General features: G+C 40.9%; 2 protein-coding genes across 4 annotated transcripts; both read right to left on the bottom strand.

Moving 5' to 3' along the window:
- Positions 1–1,359: 1,359 nt before the first annotated feature.
- LOC131219592 (probable carboxylesterase Os04g0669500) lies at positions 1,360–15,839 on the bottom strand. Of its 3 annotated transcripts, XM_058214826.1 has the most exons (7): positions 9,115–9,576; positions 5,658–5,710; positions 3,957–4,080; positions 3,737–3,858; positions 3,018–3,048; positions 1,786–1,893; positions 1,360–1,705 (listed from the first exon to the last, which is right to left on the bottom strand). In XM_058214826.1, exons 1-6 carry the CDS (start codon positions 9,428–9,430, stop codon positions 1,793–1,795), a joined length of 747 nt encoding a protein of 248 aa, XP_058070809.1. In that variant the 5' UTR covers positions 9,431–9,576; the 3' UTR covers positions 1,360–1,705; positions 1,786–1,792. The 3 variants fall into 3 exon arrangements, with proteins under 3 accessions (XP_058070809.1, XP_058070808.1, XP_058070806.1); XM_058214825.1 differs by lacking the exons at positions 3,018–3,048; positions 9,115–9,576 and adding an exon at positions 15,445–15,839; XM_058214823.1 differs by lacking the exon at positions 3,018–3,048 and having other exon boundaries at positions 9,115–9,553.
- Positions 15,840–19,337: 3,498 nt separating this feature from the next.
- LOC131219591 (small ribosomal subunit protein bS21c-like) lies at positions 19,338–25,169 on the bottom strand. Its single transcript, XM_058214822.1, has 2 exons — positions 24,732–25,169; positions 19,338–19,814 (listed from the first exon to the last, which is right to left on the bottom strand). Exons 1-2 carry the CDS (start codon positions 25,139–25,141, stop codon positions 19,697–19,699), a joined length of 528 nt encoding a protein of 175 aa, XP_058070805.1. The 5' UTR covers positions 25,142–25,169; the 3' UTR covers positions 19,338–19,696.

Genomic DNA, 25,169 nt, shown 5'->3' with positions numbered 1-25,169 from the left:
GCTAGGTGGTGTTGCACGCTGTGGGGCCCACCATGTGTATGTGTTTCATCCACACCATCCATCCATTTCGCCATATCATTTTAAGACATGAGCCCAAAAAAAAAAAAAATCAGAACAAAAACTCAAGTGGATGGATCAAGCTGATAGTCTGTGTGACCATATCAACAGGTTGGATGGCAAATAAACATTACAGTGGACCCTAGGAAAGTTTCAACGGTGGGTGTCATTATTCCCAAATACCTGCCAAGCCCAAAAGCCCATGGACTGCCCTGGCCCATTAAAGGCCCTACTTATCATACTAACAGGAAATATAACAAATTTAAATCTTAATATTCATTCCTGCCATTTCTAATTTATTGTTATTAACTACTGAGTCGAGTCAGGTCCAGTCTTTTGAGTCCCAACCCAAATAAACATTTGAGTAAAGTCAACCTTTCGGGTTATTAAACTATGATACGATAACGATGAGAAAAGAACAATCATTCAAAGAACACCTACAAGCTAGGTTTTTAAAATATGCTAGGATAACGGTGAGAAAAGAACAATCATTCAAAGAACACCTACAAAACCTTGATGTCGCTCAGTCAAGAAAGGCTCGAACCTGAAATTCGCCATCACAGCAAATTAAATGGCACATTAGCTACAGGTAGAGAGACTTTCGAACCGTTAACCAGATGAACTGCTATGCTAAGTTTTATGGGTCATGAATACAACTTCAGTAGTTAATCTGCACAAACAAGGAAACCATTAAGAAGCTTATTTTGGTCTCCTATGTGAAATTGGAGCTGATCTTTGCAATTTCAAGCACACTTTCACCTAAATCTCCAAACCCCTTCTGATCTGGATTATGGGTCATTTGCGATCCAGATTGCTATACAGATTCGAAATTATGGTTCTATACTCCTAGTATATATTAAGTTATAATGTCGATCAATATTCAGAAGGTAGATGTCATACTTTGATTTATGCAACAACATGCATATATATAAATATTATGAATGCAGCACCTATAATAATAGTATTCATCATTTCATACACAAATTACATTATCAAAATAGCATATAAAACGATACTTTTTATAGATAGTGTATGTATTGGAGTGACCCACGTGATCCTACCCCTACCATACCACACATTGGAGGAAATAGCATACTGCAAACATGTTCTCATACTAGCTACTAGAGAGACCAGGTAACCTGGTTTCATGCATGATATGGGCCAATCTTATGATTTCTTTCAAGGATGCTTGATAGCCCCACTCATGCTTGTGCCCCATTGCATCAACATGGGCCCCACGTGATTCCACACTTTTTTGTTCTTGCGTGAATACACTAAAAAGACAAGCACACCGATTGCAAGTGATGGAAGCCATTCCATTTCTTAAAGTTGTGTATGTAGTCCATTGCTATTGAATGATAAGTTCAATGAAACAAGTAATGGTTGGCCCATGCCATTGACATGGACCAGGGTCCAAGTCCTCGTGGATCCAAGATAAGATGCCTTGGCAACATGAAATATCATGTTTGGGTTTCATCTATCACAATCACGAGTCACAACACTAACAGCACATGACAATATGTTGGACATACCAAGAAACTGAGGTTGGAAACTATCTTTATGAAGAACTCTGGAGACGTGTCCTGATCCATGACTCCAGCGATCGTAGTTCTTCATTGCTGATGGAATGGCCCAGTTCTGGGTAAGCCTGCAATTGCAATCAATTTTGATTGTATGAAGAGGTTGAGACTCAAAAACAGAGGGCATAGCATAAGTTCTGGACACTACCTTAAATTCACACCTCATGCCGGCTTGTTCTAGAAATGGAGGACCAGCTTGTCCAGCTCCAAACAGTACCGTTCTGTCGGCAATGCCATGCGACCACAGAATATGCGTCTGAAAATGGGCTTGAAGAATCAGTACATATCAACTTGGAGAGTTGCACCATGGAGAAACCAGATGCAAGTGATGGTAAGTATGATGAATAGGTTCAAAAGAATACTCTGTTTATGACAAGGTTGCGGAACAGTATGGAAACATCCGTGATGTAGAAAGTAATATTTTTTGGAAAGAAGTTTGGGATACTCAAGGGAGATGTATTCATCAAAGAAAAACATCTCACGTACCCATCAGGTGGAAGCAATTGCCATGGGCATGATTTTACAAGTTCAATAAGGTTGTGTTGGCAGCCTATGGGTTACAGAGGAGTTGAGCTGATCATTCAGTCTTCACACAACAGGGTGCGTTTGGGTTAATTATGTTCATTGTGTATGTAGATTGTGGTCATAGGTAGTAACAGTAGAGGAATTGAAGAACTCAAGCAGTACCTTCAATGTCATTTTTTTTAACGAAGGATTGGGGTCATTTTCAGTATTTCCTAGGAATAGAACTCAATCAGTACCATCATTTCTGCAAAAATTGTAATCCTTTCCTTTGGATGTATTTTTTGTCTTGACTTTTTGTCAAGCTGATTTTAATAAAATTATTCATAATCCTTCAAAAAGAAGTTGCAAGATCAAAGGAAGGTGTTAATCTATCGCAACAAAAATATTCCCTAGATTTACTTACAGAAACGGGCTTTTTTGTTGCTTAAGCCTGGCAGTACAATAAATCCGAATTATAAACTGAAAAGTGATCAAGCAGATGTAGTTGAAGATCCAAAAAGGTATAGAAAATTGGTTGGAAAACTTATTTACTTGACTATTACCAGACAGACATATCGTATGTTGTTAGTGTGGTTTGTTCATGAGTTCTCCAAGAATTCAACATTTCGATGTAATTGTCCAGATTTTGTGGTATCTTAAGGAAACTCTAGACCAAGAATCTTATATAAGCAACACAATAATCTCCAGGTTACCAGTTATTATGATGCTGAATGGGTAGGTTCTCTATCTAAATAGGCAGTCTACAAATGGATATTGTACATTTGTGGGAGGAAATTTAGTCTCATGAAAGAGTAAAAAGCAAAATATGGTAGCAAGATCCAATATAGAAGCAGAATATAAGATCATGACACATACCACGTGTGAGCTTGTATGGGTTAATAGGTTCCTGCAAGAGATGGATTTTGTTGTAACTTTGCCGATGCAGTCATTTTGTGATAATCAAGCAACGGCTCATATTGCAAGCGACCCAGTTTTTCATGATAAAACAAAACATAGTGAAGTTGACTGTCACTTTATCCATGAGAAATTTCACAATGGTGAAATTTATACATCGTATATTAAATCTCTATATCAGCTTGTGGATGTGTTCGCTAAAGCTCTTGGTTGCTGCATTGATGCCATCTACGCTCCAGCTTAAGGGGGAGTGTTAAAGCTGATTAATATGGGTTGTATGATTATAACCCTCCAGGTTTTTTAGGGCTTTACCCCCTACCTTTTATGCATTCCTAAATAAAACCTGACTTACTAGTGATTGCTGAAAATTAATTTTATCTGATGATGGAAATCATTTCTTATTTCTTGGAACCTGTTACTAGTTGCTGGATATTGATTGTGGTTGCTGGAAGTTGGGATAATCTTGCTGACTTTCAGTTTCTAATCCCTGAATATGCATCTACCTTGTGCTGGAACTGGCGGGCCTATTTAGTTACCATTGGAATCACATTTACAGTGGGCTGGCCTTTTCTAACCTAAATCGATCTCAGAAGTTGACGGGATATGGCCACCACAAACGTGTGTCATCTGACTTTTTAGTAAAAACAACCAGGCACCTTCCATGTGTTGAAAAGAAGTACCTTCTTTGCCTCTGGTGAAATGCGTTCAATAATTGATGAATTAAAAGGAACCCATCCGCTAAAGACTGCACCTCCACCAAGAGTTCTTGGATACAGCAACACGCTTGCTAAGGTCAAGGCGCCTGTCAAATCACAGTTAGTCATGTTAATGGCATGCATAACAAAGATAATCAAGCTATGAATTGAAAACGGAATAAACCGCCAAAAAAAAAAGGTCTACCCCCTTGGCTAAATCCACAAACGAATATGTTTTCAGGACTTGTGCCAGCAGCTACCTCCTTGTCTATCATGGCATGCACGTTTTGAACTGCTCTAAGGACTCCTTTCTCATCTTTGGGAGATTCCTGATACAATTCACATAAGTGCCTAACTGTATAAGAGCAGGATCTCAATTCCAAAGGAGTAAAGATGCAAAATTGAATGGTTTTTAGCTTGATAGTAGCAGTGGAATGGCGATTTAATCTAACTTTAGCTGTTCAGATAGGAGAATAGGCCCAAGTTGTATGTGTAACTGCAATTACTGAAACAGCAATGGATAGGAACCCTGATGAACGAGCTTGGGCTGTGCAAACCAAGGTAATTTTGTCGGGCCCTGTCCATGGGGGACCAGGACTGAAGTTCATAACAAACCTGGCACATTGCAGCAATAGACAAGCCTGCCCAGGGTGCAAGCTGGGCCTCAATTCAAAAGCTGTCAAATCCAAGCCGCCCCATCCTCTATATCCCTTCAGGACCCAGATTTAGATCCCAGGACCATCCAACAGACTTGAAATGCAGCCCAAGCCTAATGAGCCTTTGAGTCGAGGCCTGGCCAGCCCATTAACAGCACTAGCAATGGAGAGTACACAATTGGCCACAAATAAAGAAAGGTAATGAATGGTCATGGATACACCCTTTTTTTTTCTGTTGACCAATGGGATCATATCATTTTTTTTTCCATATAAACAACCATATATTAGGAGTCTGCAAGAAAAACCTACTTGAAACGACAAAAGAAGAGAAGCACCATATCATAATTTACAGACTCAAATCTTTGAAAAGAAAAAAGTAATTTGGAGATTCAACTGCCAACAGGGGTTATATAAAAGAAAAGAAACTTCCTCTAAATAATGTCCCTCTTAGAAAAACGGAAACAACAGAAGCATTGTCAATCATGGATAACATGTATCAATTAAGGGGTACTATATGATATTCAATTGAAAGCAACAACTTTTTTTCTGTATGACCTAGCTTTGGTCATCTAAGCCATTCAATTGATGGCTTCCATCATGCTGCAGGCCCATGCCCCAACATCTCCATTATCAAATTATCCAAGCTGCGCGCCCAGTCATCCAACTCTTGGTTTGAAAATGGACAATTACAGAAGATGGTAGACATTGATGGGAAATTTATTGGGTGGTTAGGAACTTATGATCACTTGATGGGGCCTGGGGGAAGGAGATTTTTTGGGTATCCCTACTCCCATTCATGGCGGACTCACCGCATTAAAGTTGTGGATCACCAAAAGGTTGATTCCATGAGCACAGTTTGCTAAGCTGAGAAATTTTCTTGATTGTACATTACATATTTCCTCATCGGTGAAATACAATTTTTCGTCCCAGTATTGCATTTTGAATTAGAGAGTTTTATTGATCTCTAACCACCTTCAATATCTTACTCCCAACTCCCAAAAACCCAAATATCACTTGCCCTACAAGATACCTAAAATAAATTATTATAAAAAAAAATGCATGCCCTATTCAAAACTAATTATGCTGAAAAGCATTTCAAAGATATCACTACTTGCCAGTTCATCCATTCACCAACAAAGATATATATAATACTTTATAAGCTTAATATCATAGTGGAGTAAGAAATTATGCTTGCACAACCTTCAAGCAAACTAACATGGAACTCTGAGTGTGACAGGAGCAAAACTTACGGCAGTCACAGGCATCTCATAAATGTCAAACCAAGAAGGCATTATGGCGCCATCTGCAGGGGAGAATAAAACAAACTTATATACTTCATGCCTCCAAACATGCTACGACATGCTAATGGTTGCATTTGGATACACAAGTGAATTAAATTGTAGCTTAATTAAGATGAAAGGCGAATAAAAAATCAATGACATTTTCTACTATATAATGAGAAATCAGCAGCACTCAAATTGCAATTGCATTTCTTTCAAATCCCAACTTGAAAGTATCACAGAGCATAGACCCTCAATGCAGATTCTAAGAAAGGAAACTACAATTTGGTCATTTCCACTTTACTGTACTAATGACTACAATTCAATTCGATGGTGCATCCAAACATGCTACGACAAACTAATTACAATTAAGATCCCTAATTAAGAGTGCCATAAAAATTTAAAAATAAAAATAAATCATCCAATTCCTAAGCAATCCAACTTTAGACAACCAACCGCATCCCGCACAGAGAGAGAGAGAGAGAGAGAGAGAGAGAGAGAGAGTTTTGCTTGAATACATCCCAACATATTGCAATGTGATACATTAGGACTTTAGCCTTTGAATCTGGATAATCTTCCAATGATCCAAACCATTCATATGATAAGTCTCAACTTGTATGGTGGATATACAACAAATAAAGTCTCTTACATTGGACTATCTCAACCATTTGAAATTTACTTATTTTGCTTTGAAATTAGACAGCCACGCTAACCTTTTTTGTAAACAAAGGGTTGAAATACACAATCTAATAAATTTTTCAGGCATCTCCCATCCAATGATCCAATGATGTAGGACGTGTCATAGATGCATTCTTCGCATGGCTAAACCAAAAGAAGCCCAAACGAAAGCAAAAGTAGTTCGTCAGTTCCAGGCCCAGTCCTACATAAGACATGACGTAATTGGGCCCCAAGCATGTCTGAAGAAATTCAATCCGGATAAGGAGAAATTGTCGTTCAAAGGAGAAATTGGGTTATTCGTCTGTATAGAAATTTTTTGTAATCATACTAGGAATCCTCTGGTAAGATTTATCTAGACTTTTTATTTTTGGCAAATTAAGCTTTAGAAGAGTTTTACTACTTCGGGTAACTAAGAATTTTGCTATTTTGGGTAACTTTCGAATTAGGTTTTTGGAAGTGATGTAATCAAAAGTTTTAGGTCATCATGCAATAAAATATTTGAGTTTTCTCTCCTATAATTTCTGTGGATTCAAGTTTTCAATCACTTTAGCAAAACGGTAATCTTCCCTTATTGTTTCACGCTCTTCTTTGCATCAATTGGTATCAAAGCGAGGCTTTTCCTCGGTTCGATGACATCTAATAATGGTTCAAGCAACAACCACACGGACGGTGCTTCGAGGAGCAATCCTATGACAGCGGCGGCAACGTTTAAAGCTTTCTAGCAGGAGAATCTACGAGCCATGCAAGGACTGTAGGCTACAATTGACCATTTGACAAAGGCATTAGGACTGACCCATGTTCGTAATAATGAGCAACCTGAAATTGGCAATGGAGCTCACAGTCATCGTGTTCATGGTGTGACACTGGTGATGAATTGCAAGCCACCACTCTGATCGTGAGGAAGTTGTTATACACGGCAAAGAAGGAGATAGATTCATAGCGGTACAACATCCTTCAAACGAAGAGCATCATGAACCAAAAGATCTATGATCTGATCATAGATGGCAGAAGCAATGAGAATATCGTGCCGAAGACTATGGTGGAAAAGCTACAACTGAAAACAGAAGCATTCATCTCCGCACATGATTGGATGGATCAAGAAAGTTAGCTAAACAAAGGTAATTGAACGATGTCGTATTCCCTTCTCCATTAGTAAATATTAGTAAGATGGTAGAAAGATTATCCCCGCCCCTATGAGAATGGAGATCCAACCCAAGACTTCTAAAGTGGAAGGGCGGTCTCTCATAATCGTACATGATTTTGTCAAAGAATCTAAGGAGAAGGAGATCAATGCATTAGTTGTAAAGAGAAAAGAAGTAGAACCAACAAGCATTTTAGAAAAGTTAAAACCAGTGTTGCAGAAGTTTAAGGGGATTGTGCCTGATGAACTTCCCGGCGAGTTGCCCCCAATACGGATTATCCAGCACCACATTGATCTTATCCTAGGGGCAAGTCTACCTAATCTCCCATATTATTGGATGAGTCCAAAAGAATGTGAGATCTTGCAGGGCAGGTGAAGGAACTTATCCGTGAGGGTCTAGTGAGGGAGAGCATGAGTTCGTGTGTCGTGTCAGCCCCGTTATCGCCCAAAGAGTTACAGGAGTCTAATGCTAAGTATAAGGAAGAGGTTGATAAAAATCCTCATGAAAAGGTGTTTGAAGTGGGTGATAGCATGCTAGTTCACCTGTGTAAAGAGAGATTTCCGACCAAGACATAACGAGCTGAGGAATAGGAAGATAGGTCATAGTCCGATCATCATGAAAATCAATGATAACACCTATGTTGTTGATCTTCCCAAGGGCATGAAGATCTAACGAATTTTCAATGTGGCAGACCTGTATGAGTATTATGAACCGAATCTGTTGAATAACTCGACGGGAAGTTCTTTCTAAGTGGAGGGGACTAATGTAGAACGTGCCACAGATGCATTCTTTGCACAACTGGACTAAAAAAAGCTCAAATGAAAGAAAAATTAGTCCATTAGATTCGGGCCCAGTACTACATAGATCATGATGTAATTGGGCCTTAAGCATGTCTGGCTTGAATCAAGGAATCGTCACGAAACACACCATCTATAGATCTTTATGTAATGATGGTTCCAAGGTCAACTGACTAGCCTCGCAAGTCGTGCAGGTCCATTTCGCAGGAAAATGCACGCTTTGAGTTCAAATTTGTAATTTTATGAAGAAATTACTATTTTTAGTAAGTTCTATTTTTGTCGTCTCTTTAATTTTAGAGTTTTAGGGTTATTCATCGTTTTAGAATTTGCTTGTAATCATGCTACGAAACCTCTGGTAAGGCTTATCTAGACTTTCTATTTTTGGCAAATTAGGCTTTAAAAGAGTTTTGGTATTTTGGGTAATCTCTATTCTAGTCGAATTAGGACTTCTATTAGGATTTGAGTCTTTCATATAAGTGGTGTAATCAAGCATTCCAAATGGATTTGAATAATACAATTTCAATTTTTTTTTATCTTGTGGATTCAAGGTTTTGCCTACTTGAGGAAGAACGTGATTTTCTTCTGATTACTTCACGCCCTTCCCTGCGTCACCCCATCGCATAAACAGTTTGCGTAATTGAAAAAAAAAATAAAATCCAATGGATAAAGTTCCGACATATCACAGGAGGTATTCGAGTAAACCTCAATGCAGAATCCCATATTGAGATCTTCAGAATTCAATCAGAAAAGGAACGAAAACGGGAAAGGAAGCAAAACCCAAAAGAGATTTTGATTGATGGTGGAGCTTACAGTTGCAGGAGACAGGATTGGAAGGCGCAGAAGGGAAGGCCCAGGTGGTGTTCTTGAACTCAGGTGAAGAGAAGAAGGTCTTGATGGGCTCATTTGCTGGGCCTGAGTCGCCCAGCCCATGAAGCCACAGGACGAAGCTCCTGCCCCTGCTGCTGCTGCTGGCTATGGACATTTGAGGAGATGGATTTTGTTGTGGTTGTTGTTGTGGTTGTTGGGAGGAGAAGAAGAGTGTGAGGAGAGAAGCGGTGGTGAATGTGATGGCGAAGAGGGTGATGGGTTTTAGGAGCCACAGCGACTCTTTCATGGAGAATTTCATTGGAAGAGGATCATGTTAAGTGTCACACGTGTGCTATATCAGAGCCGTTCATCAGAGGGACCAACATTGATGGAAATGCCGTGTCCCGAGAATAAGGGCGTTGATCTGATATATCTGATATGCCTTCGTCCTCTGAGGGCTGTGTGCTGACTTTCCCTGCAGCACCTGCTTTCTCGCCAGCAGATTTGTTGTTTAGGCCATCCGTACATTGCAAACGGTGGGCCCCACCATGAAGATTACCAGGTTGAAAAATCAGGTCGTTGTACTCATCGGATGGGGCACATTAACAACCAATGGAAAGCCAACGGTCTGGATCGACACTTAGGTGTGGCCCACCTAATGGATAGATCGGCCTGATTTTCAACATGGATGATCTTCGTGCGGGGACCTACAGTTTCTATGGTACGGATGTCCTGCATAGGTGGTATGTTGGTTGGGTGCATCACGAGTTAGCTGCAGCCGGCTGTAACTGGTCAGTTTTAATCGACAGGTGGGTCACACGTGTGGAAAAGAAACGAGCGGTTACCAATGGTCAGCTTTCAGCGTATGTTTGTTGCCCACATGATCAGATACTCGATCTCGTACGTGTGCCACTGGATGTGGGGTGCGGATTAGTGGACGCGGGAGTAACAGCTTAGTGGGTGATGCCCTTACCGCGGGGCCCACCTCGATGTATCTGTTGTATATCCAAGCCGTCCATTCGTTAAGTCAGCTCATTTTAGCGGATGATCCTGAAAATGAGGTAGATCAAAATCTCAGGTGGACCACACAATAAGGATTGAATTGCCACTACTAAAAATTTCTTGGGTCCACAAAAGTTTTGGATCAAGATGCTATATGTGCTTTCCCTTCATTATATGTGCTTTCCCTTCATCTAGGTCTCTGTGACCTTATCATTAGGTCAGATGGCAAATAAATATCACAGTGGGCCACTTAGGAAATTTTTAATGGTGGCTTTCAATCACCGTTGTTTTCCTATATTGTGGTCCACCTGATATTTGGATCTGCCTCATTTTCGGGTTCATGCCCTAAAATGAGCTTGCATAACGGATGGACGGCGTGGATATACAACACATATATTGAGGTGGGCCACAGGGTCAGGGCCTCATCTACTAAGTTGCTACCCCTGCCTCACCTAATCCACGCCCCTATCAGTGACCAGGAAATGCAGGCACACGTGCTTCATTGGTCAGGCTGTGGACCACCCCATCGATACACCATGCTTCTGGACTTTCCAGATGTGAAGATCCTGGCCACAAATCTTCTCAACCGTCTATATGCAGGCCACAGATCAAACGGTTAGGACTGCTCCATGGCTGGACACAACATATGGGCCCACCTGTAGGCATCTCTTCAAATCTTTGCAGGTATTGTGGATTTTCAATTCTGAAAAGTGGGGCCATGGATAGGTAATCAATACTAACGCTAGTGCTGAGGTCTTTGTGGTAGTTGTGGTGGTGGTGGTTGTATGGTGAATGGTAGATACCATCCCCTCCTTGTAAGCAATCATAGCTTACTACGGCTGGGCATCATGGTTCATACTCGGGTGAAGTTCTTCCATACATTTAGCTATGTTGTATCAATCTTGACCGTTCAATTCATGGATCCATCGTGGATGGTTGTGACCCAAAACTTGCTTTTGATTCAACGATCCTAACCATTTCGGCAAATTTTGGAAATTCAATGGGTAACAGTCCTTTGATCAGATAGTTAACCTGAGCATTTGGGCTATGGTCCGTCCGGAGTAACATGGGGGATATGTTTGCTAATTCCACGCGAGTGTAAGAGCCCGGGCCCATCCACACGTTATCAAACCTTTCCAACAGGTGGGCCACACTATTTAGATTTTCTAGCCTTTTGACCAGCAGTTTGATTTCGTGAAGTGTGGCCCACCCAAGGAGTTGAAGCCACCTGATTTTGGGGCGAGATCTAACAATGGTTTCCAACCAGATTGAACCTCTAGATTTCTGGTGCATGTTCCATATTGGCACGTGTGCCTGCTTGCAGATGTTGTCAGCTCCATCCATGTCTGCAGATGCAGTTTTTCTTTTTTTCATGAAAAAGCAAAGCTATCCTCTGCCAAAATGATGATTTCACCCTCAATGCAGATTCTAAGAAAGGAAACTATAATTTGGTCATTTCCACTTTACAGTACTAATGACTACAATTCAATTCGATGGTGCATCCAAACATGCTACGACATACTAATTACAATTAAGATCCCTAATTAAGAGTGCCATAAAAAATTTAAAATAATAATTTAAAAAAAAATAAAAATAAAAAATCATCCAATTCCTAAGCAATCCAACTTTAGAGACCCCCAAGGGGCCCACATAGCTTGACCCCCAAAGAGAGAGAGAGAGAGAGAGTTTTGTTTGAATACATCCCAACATATTGCAATGTGATACATTAGGACTTTGAATCTGGATAATCTTCCAATGATCTACACCATTCATATGATAAGTCTCAACTTATATGGTGGATATACAACAAATAAAGTCTCTTACATTGGATTATCTCAACCATTTGAAATTCACCTATTTTGTTTTGAAATTAAACAGCCACGCTAACCTTTTTTGTAATCAAAGGGTTGAAATACACAATCTAATAAATTTTTCCGGCATCTCCCATCCAATGATCCAATGATGTAGGACGTGCCGCAGATGCATTCTTCGCACGGCTAGACTAAAAGAAGCCCAAACGAAAGCAGAAGTAGTTCGTCAGTTCCAGGCCCAGTCCTATATAAGACATGATGTAATTGGGCCCCAAGCATATCTGAAGAAATTCAATCCAGATAAGGAGAAACTGTCGTTCAAAGGAGAAATTGGGTTATTCGTCTGTTTAGAAATTTTTTGTAATCATACTAGGAATCCTCTGGTAAGATTTATCTAGACTTTCTATTTTTGGCAAATTAAGCTTTAGAAGAGTTTTGCTACTTCGGGTAACTAAGAATTTTGCTATTTTGGGTAACTTTCGAATTAGGTTTTTGCAAGTGATGTAATCAAAAGTTTTAGGTCATCATGCAATAAAATATTTGAGTTTTCTCTCTTATAATTTCTTGTGGATTCAAGGTTTCAATCACTTTAGCAAAATGGTAATCTTCTCTTATCGTTTCACGCTCTTCTTTGCATCAATTGGTATCAAAGCGAGGCTTTTCCTTGGTTCGATGACATCTAATAATGGTTCGAGCAACAACCACACGGACGGTGCTTCGAGGAACAATCCTATGACAGCGGCGGCAACGTTTAAAGCTTTCTAGCAAGAGAATCTACGAGCCATGCAAGGACTGTAGGCGACAATCGACCATTTGACAAAGGCATTAGGACTGACCCATGTTTGTAATAATGAGCAACCTGAAATTGGCAACGGAGCTCACAGTCATCATGTTCGTGTTGTGACACTGGTGATGAATTGCAAGCCACCACTCTGATCATGAGGAAGTTGTTATACACGCCAAAGGAGGAGATAGACTCATAGCGGTACAACATCTTTCAAACAAAGAGCATCATGAACCAAAAGATCTATGATCTGATCATAGATGACAGAAGCAATGAGAATATCGTGCCAAAGACTATGGTGAAAAAGCTACAACTGAAAACAGAAGCATTCATCTCCGCACATGATTGGATGGATCAAAAAAGTTAGCTAAACAAAGGTAATTGAACGATGTCATATTCCCTTCTCCATTAGTAAATATTATAAAGATGAAGTAATGAGTGACATGGTTGATAGAGTTGTACACAAGTCGAACTGAGTCGAGCTTGGCACAGCTCAGCTAAGCTCGGCCAGTAGCTAACCCCAGCTCGAACTTGGCTCGGCTCGGTCCTCAAGCCTATCTTGCTAGCTCGACTCGATTCGGTCAGTAGCTCAGGCCAGTTCGAGCCAGTTTGGCATTTTCTCAAATAGGTAGAATGCATATTCAATTTCTCACAAAATGTCAAACAGTAACAATATTTTACAGGTAATTCATCAAACACCTAGAGAGCAGCATCAAAATCAAACACCCGGGCGAGCAACATCAAAATCAAACAACCGATGTATCCATTCCTTCCTCGCCAACACTTCGTTGAGTCATTTCATCAAACACTCGGTGAGCAGCATTCATATCAAAATAACCGAGTCACCGAGCTAATTCGAATCGAGTCGTTTCGAGTTAAGGTTCGATCTAAGTCGAGTCGAGCTTGGGCAAGCTCGAACTCGGCTCGAAATTTTTTCGAGCTCCAAAAACAAGCTCGACTCGGTCCGAATCCAATTTCGAGACGAGGCGAGTCGAGCTTTTCCAAGTCGAATCGAGCGAACTGACTAAGCTAACTCGACTCGTGTACAGCTCTAATGGTTGATATGGAGGCTTGTCGCGTGCTACTTGGTCGACCATGGTAGTACGGTGTTGATGCCACACATAGAGGTCGGGATAACATTTATTTTTGTTAAAGATGGTAGAAAGATTATCCCCGCCCCTATGAGAATGGAGATCCAACCCAAGACTTCTAAAGTGGAAGGGCGGTCTCTCATAATCGTACATGATTTCGTCAAAGAATCTAAGGAGAAGGAGATCAATGCATTAGTTGTAAAGAGAAAAGAAGTAGAACCAACGAGCATTTTAGAGAAGTTAAAACCAGTGTTGTAGAAGTTTAAGGGGATTGTGCCTAATGAACTTTCTGGCGAGTTGCCCCGAATACGTATTATCCAGCACCACATTGATCTTATCCTGGGGGCAAGTCTACCTAATCTCCCACATTATTGGATGAGTCCAAAAGAATGTGAGATCTTGCAGGGACAAGTGAAGGAACTTATCCGTGAGGGTCTAGTGAGGGAGAGCATGAGTTCGTGTGTTGTGTCAGCCCTATTATCGCCCAAAGAGTTACAGGAGTCTAATTCTAAGTATAAGGAAGAGGTTGATAAAAATCCTCGTCAAAAGGTGTTTGAAGTGGGTGATAGCATGCTAGTTCACCTGTGTAAAGAGAGATTTCCGACTGAGACATAACGAGCTGAGGAATAGGAAGATAAGTCATAGTCCGAACATCACGAAAATCAATGATAACACCTATGTTGTTGATCTTCCCAAGGGCATGAAGATCTAACGAATTTTCAATGTGGCGGACCTGTATGAGTATTATGAACCGAATCTGTTGAATAACTCGATAGGAAGTTCTTTCTAAGTTGAGAGGACTAATGTAGAACGTGCCACAGATGCATTCTGCACAAGTGGACTAAAAAAAAGCCCAAATGAAAGTGAAATTAGTCCATTAGATTCAGGCCTAGTACTACATAGATCATGATGTAATTGGGCCTTAAGCACGTCTGGTTTGAATCAAGGAATCGTCACGAAACACACAATCTATAGATCTTTATGTAACGATGGTTCCAAGGTCAACCGACTAGCCTCGCAAGTCGTACATGTCCATTACGCAGGAAAATGCACGCTTTCAGTTCAAATTTGTAATTTTATGAAGAAATTACTATTTTTAGTAAGTTCTATTTTTGCCGTATCTCTTTAATTTTAGAGTTTTAGGGTTATTCATCGTTTTAGAATTTGCTTGTAATCATGCTACGAATCCTCTGGTAAGACTTATCTAGACTTTCTATTTTTGGCAAATTAGGCTTTAAAAGAGTTTTGGTATTTTGGGTAATTTCTATTCTAGTCGAATTAGGACTTCTATTAGGATTTGAGTCTTTCATATAAGTGGTGTAATCAAGCATTCCAAATGGATTTGAATAATACAATTTCAAATTTTTTTTATCTTGTGGATTCAAGGTTTTGCCTACTTGAGGAAGAACGTGATTTTCTTCTGATTACTTCACGCCCTTCCCTGCGTCACCCCATCGCATAAACAGTTTGCGTAATTGAAAAAAAAAAAATCCAATGGATAAAGTTCCGACATATCACAGGATGTATTCGAGTAAACCTCAATGCAGAATCCCAAATTGAGATCTTCAGAATTCAATCAGAAAAGGAACAAAAACATGAAAAGAAGCAAAACCCAAAAGAGATTTTGATTGATGGTGGAGCTTACAGTTGCAGGAGACAGGATTGGAAGGCGCAGAAGGGAAGGCCCACGTAGTGTTCTTGAACTCAGGTGAAGAGAAGAAGGTCTTGATGGGCTCATTTGCTGGGCCTGAGTCGCCCAGCCCATGAAGCCACAGGACGAAGCTCCTGCCCCTGCTGCTGCTGCTGCTGGCTATGGACATTTGAGGAGATGGATTTTGCTGTGGTTGTTGGGAGGAGAAGAAGAGTGTGAGGAGAGAAGCGGTGGTGAATGTGATGGCGAAGAGGGTGATGGGTTTTAGGAGCCACAGAGACTCTTTCATGGAGAATTTCATTGGAAGAGGTCGTGTTAAGTGTCACACGTGTGCTATATCAGAGCCGTTCATCAGATGGACCAACATTGATGGAAATGCCATGTCCCGAGAATAAGGGCGTTGATCTGATATATCTGATATGCCTTCGTCCTCTGAGGGCTGTGTGCTGACTTTCCCTGCATCACCTGCTTTCTCGCCAGCAGACAACTTGTTTAGGTCATCCGTACATTGCAAACGGTGGGCCCCACCATGAAGATTACCAGGTTGAAAAATCAGGTCGTTGTACTCATCAGATGGAGCACATTAAGAACCAATGGAAAGCCAACGGTCTGGATCGACACTTTGGTGTGGCCCACCTAATGGATAGATCGGCCTGATTTTCAACATGGATGATCTTCGTGGGGGGACCTACAGTTTCTATGGTACGGATGTCCTGCATAGGTGGTATGCTGGTTGGGTGCATCATGAGTTAGCTGCAGCTGGTCAGTTTTAATCGACGGGTGGGTCACACGTGTGGAAAAGAAACGAGCGGTTATCAATGGTCAGCTTTCAGCGTATGTGTGTTGCCCACATGATCAGATACTCGATCTCGTACGTGTGCCACTGGAAGTGGGGCGCGGATTAGTGGACGCAGGAGTAGTGGGTGATGCCCTTACCGCGGGGCCCACTTCGATGTATCTGTTGTATATCCAAGCCGTCCATTCGTTAAGACAGCTCATTTTATCCGATGATCCTGAAAATGAGGTAGATCCAAATCTCAGGTGGACCACACAATAGGGATTGAATTGCCACTAATAAAAATTTCTTGGGTCCACAAAAGTTTTGGATCAAGATGCTATATGTACTTTCCCTTCATTATATGTGCTTTCCCTTCATCTAGGTCTCTGTGACCTTATCATTAGGTCAGATGGCAAATAAATATCACAGTGGGCCACTTAGGAAATTTTTAATGGTGGCGTTCAATCACCGTTGTTTTCCTATATTGTGGTCCACCTGATATTTGGATCTGCCTCATTTTCGGGTTCATGCCCTAAAATGAGCTTGCATAACGGATGGACGGCGTGGATATACAACACATATATTGAGGTGGGCCACAGGGTCAGGGCCTCATCTACTAAGTTGCTACCCCTGCCTCACCTAATCCACGCCCCTATCAGTGACCAGGAAATGCAGGCACACGTGCTTCATTGGTCAGGCTGTGGACCACCCTATCGATAGACCATGCTCCGGGACTTTCCAGATGTGAAGATCCTGGCCACAAATCTTCTCAACCGTCTATATGCAGGCCACAGATCAAACGGTTAGGACTGCTCCATGGCTGGACACAACATATGGGCCCACCTCTAGGCATCTCTCCAAATCTTTGCAGGTATTGTGGATTTTCAATTCTGAAAAGTGGGGCCCATGGATAGGTAATCAATACTAACGCTAGTGCTGAGGACTCTGTGGTAGTTGTGGTGTTGGTGGTTGTATGGTGAATGGTAGATACCATCCCCTCCTTGTAAGCAATCATAGCTTACCACGGCTGGGCATCATGGTTCATACTCGGGTGAAGTTCTTCCATACATTTAGCTATGTTGTATCGATCTTGACCGTTCAATTCATGGATCCATCGTGGATGGTTATGACCCAAAACTTGCTTTTGATTCAACGATCCTAACCATTTCGGCAAATTTTGGAAATTCAATGGGTAACAGTCCTTTGATCAGAGAGTTAACCTGAGCATTTGGGCTATGGTCCGTCCGGAGTAACATGGGGGATATGTTTGCTAATTCCACGCGAGTGTAAGAGCCCGGCCCATCCACACGTTATCAAACCTTTCCAACAGGTGGGCCACACTATTTAGATTTTCTAGCCTTTTGACCAGCAGTTTGATTTCGTGAAGTGTGGCCCACCCAAGGAGTTGAAGCCACCTGATTTTGGGGCGAGATCTAACAATGGTTTCCAACCAGATTGAACCTCTAGATTTCTGGTGCATGTTCCATATTGGCACGTGTGCCTGCTTGCAGATGTTGTCAGCTCCATCCATGTCTGCAGATGCAGTTTTTCTTTTTTTCATGAAAAAGCAAAGCTATCCTCTGCCAAAATGATGATTTCACCCGTCTTATTACATACCTCTATCTAACAACTGCATGCGATGCTTGATCATTGAAACGCGTCAAGATTAGATAGCTGATTACAAGCAATTCGTCTCTAAATTCAGGAGGCTGCTTGGATGCAAGCAAAGTTCTGTTTATTGCTTTTTTAAACACATTCATGCATGTAAATCGGTTTTAAAAATTTAAAAAAAAAAAAAACAAAAAACAAAAAACCAAAATTACTTATGAAAAAGGATGGCATGTCTTTTGAAATCCCATGGAACCTGTTGAGTCTTTACCTTCTTCAGGCACAGGTGTCTTATTTAAATAAATAAATAAAAACTCAACTTAGAGAAAAGAATCTAAGCTGATATGAGTCTATGTTATTTTTGATCCAATCCATCATAAAAAATAGGAGAAGATCCACATTGAGGGGAGCCAGCCACGGTAACAACCTTCATCAGGGCACACATATTGAACCGGCATCATACCATTGCCTTGCCTTATTCTGTTTTATGTTTGGTCCGCATTGTAGTCAGTCATCAAACAAAGAACTAAACTCATTTTAAGTTTCAGGAGTTCAAAGACACTATAACAACAGCTCGGAACACAGTGAAATAATTAGTTTACATCAGCTGGGAAGAGCACATCCTTGGAGTGTGAAGAAACCCAATCCTTACACACGTCTTTTTAAAAAAGATAGAAATAAAAATAAGTAAAGCTCATCTCCAATTGAGTAATTGTAAGAACATAATATTTTGTGCACATGTATCTTATATGCTCAAATTTAAAAGAAAAGAAATAAATAAAAGTTCATAGAAAAGAATATGAATTCTTACAATGTAACCCTTTCTCATATTTGAGAAGCCAAGATATGTGGGGAAATCAATTTCTTTTTCTAGCTTTTTCTAACGAGTAAAAACCATTTTCTCAAAATAATAATAATAATAATAATAATAGTTAATTGTGGACTTCCAGCACTATGTGATGCTAGCTGTTAACCTTTTTTCCATTTCCTCATTCCCCAAAAGCACATTCTTTTTCCACAGTAGCTCGGTTTTCAGGCCCATGGTTCAATGCCCAACCATTGATCACAATGACTAGATCATAGATTCCCTCTCGATCCAAAAGTTCATACATTGAGGTATCCCATTCAACTCTTTGATTTTCTTTTCTTTTCTTTTCTTTTCTCTTTTTCAGCTAAGTATGGATCTCGCTGTATTTTCCTTTTTAACTGTCTATTTTCCGGCCAGAATTTGAAAGGTTCGGGTTTTCCATCCAGAATGCTCTTGGGATGCAGGCCATCTAGAATGGGTTCATCAAATTAATCATTGGATGACTGAACCGTGGGTCTTTGTACAAACTGGGAAAAATAAAATAAAATTGGACATACCGTAGATACATAGGGTTGAGCATCATATAGTATCTCATACCCAACTCCAAAATCCATATAGGAACATCATACTCGCCAACACCGGAAGCATTCTCCGTCCATATTAAAAAAAGTATCAAAAGAAAATACAAGAGGAAAAGCTAATGGTTTAAATCTTGCCAAATGCATGCATACATCAAGTTTTGCAGTACACATGGGACTTTTCCTGCATTGTTCTACGATGAATCATTTCATGAGTGACGTCTGATATGAGCTCTGATACTGAGATTTAAACCATGCAAGGGAAGGATTACAATCGTGACTGAGACTCAGGATGAACTGATGTGGAACCGGAGGAGCCTCTTAGTAACTCGAACCCCATCATCTTCCACATGTAAAAGCAATGGCAATTTTCACAAGGAAAACAATTACATTGTTCTTACAAAAACTTACCCGCTACAGAAAAATCTGTGAAAGCAGAGCACCTCCGAATGTATGGAAATGCTCAGAAACATGTCAGAATGGAATGTTTCCTTCCGGCATTTCCCAGTTGTCTTCTGCATCCTCTGCAGATCTGGCCTTATTTGCAGCAGCATCTGCATCTGCCGATGATGGGAATCTTGGCACCCACCGTCTGGAAAGAAGGGAATGAAGTTAGTAGTCAACAATGTTATCTTTCAAAAAAACCCCAAACCCTCCCTCCCTCCCTCATTGTTATAGAGATGACCATAGCCTACCCCAATTAGTGGGATGAGGCACTGCACATAGGATCTTGATCATGCAGTGATATTATTGACATACAGGAAAATTTTCATGCATGTTTGCATTTTTATATAGTTGGATATTTTACTTTTATCTTTCCTGCTTCTGTCAAAGTCATAGTGCAGATGTCATCAGCCAGAGAATTTGCTCTAGAGACAAGGAGAGCAGATGCTGAAATAAAAGAAATTTTCACAAGAACAAGAGGTGAGAAGAGAGTTTCACTTCATAGATAAGCACTCATTGCAACAGCAATTACAAAAACCAATGCTCAAACAAAATACATACTTTTTGAAAAATGAGAATTGGATGATGAAATTCAATTTTCCCCTTGGCCCTTAGTAGAACTATCCAAAAAGAGTCATTTACATCACTTTGGTCCCCAAGAAGCATGCACATTCAATAGCTACCTTTGGACCACATGACATTGCATCAAAACCATACAAAATTAAAGTAAAATGGACCTAGAGTCTCACACGTCTCCCACTAGTAAAGTTTGTATGCAAACACCCTTCCCCCCATGAATCTTTTCCCTTGCATGACTAGGAAATACAATGAAACTTGTTTATTAGCGATTTTCCAAGTGAAGAATGGCTTGACTTTCTTTGGAATATTTAATTTCCCATCCACATGCCACTGCTAAGTCACACACATTGAGCCAAACCACATCTTGCACACATGGCCCACTTGTAACAAAGGTATGCCCCACTATGCACGCTACACCAGAATTGAACAACAATCTCAGTTGAAAAGGTTCCCGTTGTGTAATGCAAACTTTCATGTATGTGGTGATTCCAAACTAAAGAAGAACTTTTGGTTTTCAATCTCCACCTTGTTTAGTGGAAAGGGAAAATGCACCCATGACTACAGGAGTTTGCTTCTAAGGGCTTGGAGCCCCTTCTAGAGAAAAGGCAAATGGGGGGTGTTTTCTAACACACTTGCAGGGCGGGCCATGGCAGTGTCCCTTTCTCTTCCAACAGCTTTTTTTTTTCTCAGTTTCATTTGTGTGATGGTCCAAATCTTTACTCAAATTTTTGAACCTGCCCAAAACCATTATGCTTAGCCTGCTACTGACCATGGGCTTAATTGCTAACTTAGGAACAGATATAGTCTTTTAGCCCATATGAACCCCAGTCTAATGCCAATTTGTATGCAAATGTCATCTTCTGATATCTTCCACGATCTATTAAATCTGAGAAAAAATTCTCAATTGTCGCCTTGGCTCGATTTGGTTGTGTAACGAGAGTCGAGATAAACATCATTGGGGAGCTAATCAATCCTGGAGACATTCTGCTGTAAGAACCAGTGTACCTAGAACTACCTTCAAGTGGGAAGGAACTTGTCCTAAATACAATGATCTAATTGTGCTCGGCTACCTCTTTGTTTTGTTGCAATACTCACAATAAAGGAGAATTATCAGAGCAGCAGATTTATGCACAGCCTTGGGCTGCTGAAGGTAACACAAATAGTCATTTTCTCGTTCATTGTCTATATTGGAGAATTAACATAAACACCTTATTAGGGATGGACCCATTTAGTTCCTTTGTTTCCTCCAACTATCTTCACAAACCCTTTGATGGAGGAGCTTAATTCAAATAAAGATATTTCAACCATTTCCATAGAGTGCAAACTTCCTTATTAGAGTCCATTGCTCCAATTCGACCTGTAAAAGTGCAACAAGTTCTTCCCTGATCATGATTCCCCCTATCCCTACCTGGCTGAGATTACCCCTGAACTTCCATCAAAGCTTAATTTCCACATTCCTCTTGGAAAAGGATTGGAAATCGCAGGAGTCACCTCCAACTGCCAACTTCTCCCATGACCTCCAACTGACCTCTTCTAGGACAATCAAAGAGACTCACTCCCTCAAACTCCTTAGAATGTTGTTAACAATTACCTCAAACTCCATAAACACCGTCGCCCGAGACACAATACTCTTTTTGACCCTTTCAGCCATCTGTCGAGTACCTTTTAATTTATTCCTATATGCCCTGTTCTTCTGCACCTTCCCAATTGATCACCACACTTTCTGGACAACCAAAATCCAAAGAATCTTGACTCTTACCAATTTGAATCCAATATTCCAAGCTTCTCGAAACTTATCTATCACCAAGTCCACCATCAACAGTTTTAAGATTTTCCACCAAACCCCCTGGAGAATGGAGCAATGCGCTAAAAGTTGGCTCATCAAGTCCTCCGCTTGCAAGCACATAAGTATCCATTCATTGTTATTCTTTATCTACCTCGAAGGTGATTAAAAGTTAGGTTTTTCTCCACAATCACCGCCCAACAGAAAGGGTGATTTAGGTCTCACCCTGACCCGCCATCTTATTGTAGGAAAGATATCAGGGAGCAGATGCCATCCAGTTCCCACTTCCAAACTGTCCTGTTCACCCCTTTTAGTAGAAAAATACCCATGAGCGATAAAGGGTTGGTTAGGACTCTCCCATCATCAATCATATTTCTTCGGGAGCAAATGTCCAAACATTTGGTCATCCATATTTCAAGCATGCTATATAGGACTTCACTTAAAACAGTAGTCATAACATGGACTTGCTATAACCACGAGCCTCTTGGCTTGTGCATACTTCTGTGATGCTCCAACACAAACCCAAGTTAGCTTTCCCACGCATGGCCAATCTTATTGGTATGCACTAGAATTGGATGCTTAAGCATATTGAACTGCACTAAGAGTGTGTGAAAAAGCCAGCTCAATTGGAAGTAGAGAATGTTGCAAACCTTCAAAGTGAAGTTGCAATAAGAAACTAATCTATTACAGGCCCAAGGCCATGCATGGGTGCAATAGATCGGGTCACATCACACCCATCTAACAGTCTAAGATCCTTATATATCCATCTTGTGGTTCTGGATATCTTGAGAAGGATCTAACCAAATAATAAACGAAAGTACTACAAAAATATCTCAGGACTACTTATTAATTTCTCCAGTTCTCTAGGCAACTCAACAGACTTCTAGGCTCTTCCGCTCAGTACAGACCTCGCCAGTATTATAAGCTGTACCAAAATTGGCCAAAGTTTATGGGTGAACCTCCTTTATTGTGAAAATTAGCATGCAGTATCCATGCAGATCAATCTGAATGTCCAACCCATCATCTTTCTTTTGGGGAGCAAGGCCCAAAAAGTCATACTGATCATCAACCAGTTCGACTGATTGGCAACCATCTAATGGATGATTAAAAAATTTATCAGCAGTCTGAATTATGTGGCCAAATCAAGCTGGTTACTATAGTTCGGTCAATGTGATTTTTTGGGTAATAGTCCGTTTAGAAAGGAGCCCATAATTCGGATGTCACATACAATGATACAAATACAATGTAGGCAAAACCCATCACAGAAGTGTTACCAACATTTTCAGTGGTCACCACGATTTTAAATATCATCGCACTTTAGTCTAGCCTAAATATCATCGCAATGGACTGCCAGGTGAATCACCACCATTTTCAGTAGTAGCGACTTGTTTGTCACTACTAGACATGTGACATACATGTGTGACAACCAGACTTGTCCAAATCTTTGGGTGCCCCGCCATCATGGATGCACCATAGTACCAAGACACATGGATGGAATGATCCAAAACCATCCAGTTGTTGGATATCACATGGACGTTAAAATGTTCTGGTCAGTGGTCAGTTGTCCAGATCCAGCAGGCGAAATCAGATGGTTAAGATCATCCAATCAGTGTTATCTCTAAGCTATGCAGCCTGTCCTCCATCCACAATGGATCCCTCGATACAGAAGGTTCTGACTTCCATACTTATATGTCACGTGTGAGGTGGTTGCACCATCACCATTTTCAAAATGGTGATGAACTATTGAACGCGGATTAGCTACAACCTCGGATCCAGCTAGTGGGTGTGACCCTGACTGTGGGACCCACCTCGATGTGTGTGTTGTATATCCACTCCGTCCATCCATTTTGCCAGCTTAGTTTAGTGCATGGTCCAAAAAATGAGGAATATACAAATCTTAGGTGGACACAACAGTAGGGATTGAATTCCAACATTAAAAGCTTCCCGGGGTACACAAAAGTTTTGGATCTAGCAGCTATTTGTGTTTTCCCTTCTTACAGGTCTGTGTGACTGTATCAACAAGTTAGATGGCAAATAAACATTACGGTCAACCCGAGTAAGTTTTTAATGGTGGGTGTTCAATGGTCACTGTTTCCTGCAGTGTGGTCCACCTGAGATTTGCATCTGCTTCATTTTTTAAACCATGCCCTAAAATAAACTGGCAAAACAGATGGACGGCATGTATATACAACGCAACATTGAGGTGGGCTCTACGGTCAGTGTCTCACCCACCTGGCTGGATCCAGGGTCACAAAGCTAGCTACACGGAGCCCATGTCCCAGCTCTGGACCATTCATCTATTGGCCACTATTATGAACGGGCCAAGTACCAAAAATCAAGCCAATCAAAATCACGCCAATCAGATGACAGTAACCATCGATGAGAGTACTTCTGCCATTGAATGGTGGCCATTGGTTGGAATTCTTCCTAACTGCACAATTATAACCCTCAAATGTCATCCATTCAACATCTCAGATCACTGGATGGGCGTGATTTTCGGCATACACCCAATCCACGGTGGGACCCAACCGATGAACGACCCTGATTTCCTACATGTGTACCGCATATATGGTAATTGACTTGAGGAGTTCAGCAATAGATAATCAACAGAAAGAAAAAGTACAAAAAATTTAAAATTGAAAGGAAAAAAAAAAAAAAAACTAGGGTTTCTGAGATCTACTAATGCTGTGTTTCTCATCATACCTTCGGCGATTCCTCCGGCTGGCTTCTCTGTTCTTCCTCTTCTTCTCTTCCTGCTTATTCTCGAAGAACCTCCTCCTCTTACACTCCTGAATCACCCCCGCCTTCGAAACCTCCCTTCGGAACCTCCTCAAAAGCACCTCCTCCGGCTCATCCTCGTCCACCACGATCTGGACATTGTAAGCCGATCGGAAGAACAGGATGTTCGCGTACTTGAGCGAAGGATCGACGGCATGGATCGGATCGATGTTCGAGGAATCGATGGTTTTGATCAATGAAAAGGGGGTTTCGGATTTGGACGATCGGATTGGGGAGAAAGAGAGGGAAGATGAACGGCGAGATGGAGCGGAGGGAGAAGGGGGTAGGGTTTTGGAGAAAGGAAGTTGCAGGAAATTGCAGGAAGAGATTGCCATGATTCTAAGAGGGAGAGATAAGCTTATC

This window comes from Magnolia sinica, chromosome 11, assembly GCF_029962835.1.
Source record: "Magnolia sinica isolate HGM2019 chromosome 11, MsV1, whole genome shotgun sequence".
In the NCBI taxonomy this organism is placed as follows: Eukaryota; Viridiplantae; Streptophyta; class Magnoliopsida; order Magnoliales; family Magnoliaceae; genus Magnolia; species Magnolia sinica.
The sequence above is the reverse complement of the archived record's forward strand: the minus strand, read 5'-3'. Positions and strand labels throughout refer to the sequence as shown.

Bases quoted from the DNA above. Each gene is read 5' to 3' on its own strand.
- LOC131219592 (XM_058214823.1), bottom strand. From the start codon at position 9,430: ATGAAATTCTCCATGAAAGAGTCGCTGTGGCTCCTAAAACCCATCACC. The intron at 5,711-9,114 runs GTAAGCTCCACC...TCTCCCCTGCAG, and splicing joins CAATCCTGTCTCCTGCAACT to ATGGCGCCATAATGCCTTCT. The intron at 4,081-5,657 runs GTAAGTTTTGCT...GAATTGTATCAG, and splicing joins ATGAGATGCCTGTGACTGCC to GAATCTCCCAAAGATGAGAA.
- LOC131219591 (XM_058214822.1), bottom strand. From the start codon at position 25,141: ATGGCAATCTCTTCCTGCAATTTCCTGCAACTTCCTTTCTCCAAAACC. The intron at 19,815-24,731 runs GTATGATGAGAA...CCTTCTTTCCAG, and splicing joins AGCCGGAGGAATCGCCGAAG to ACGGTGGGTGCCAAGATTCC.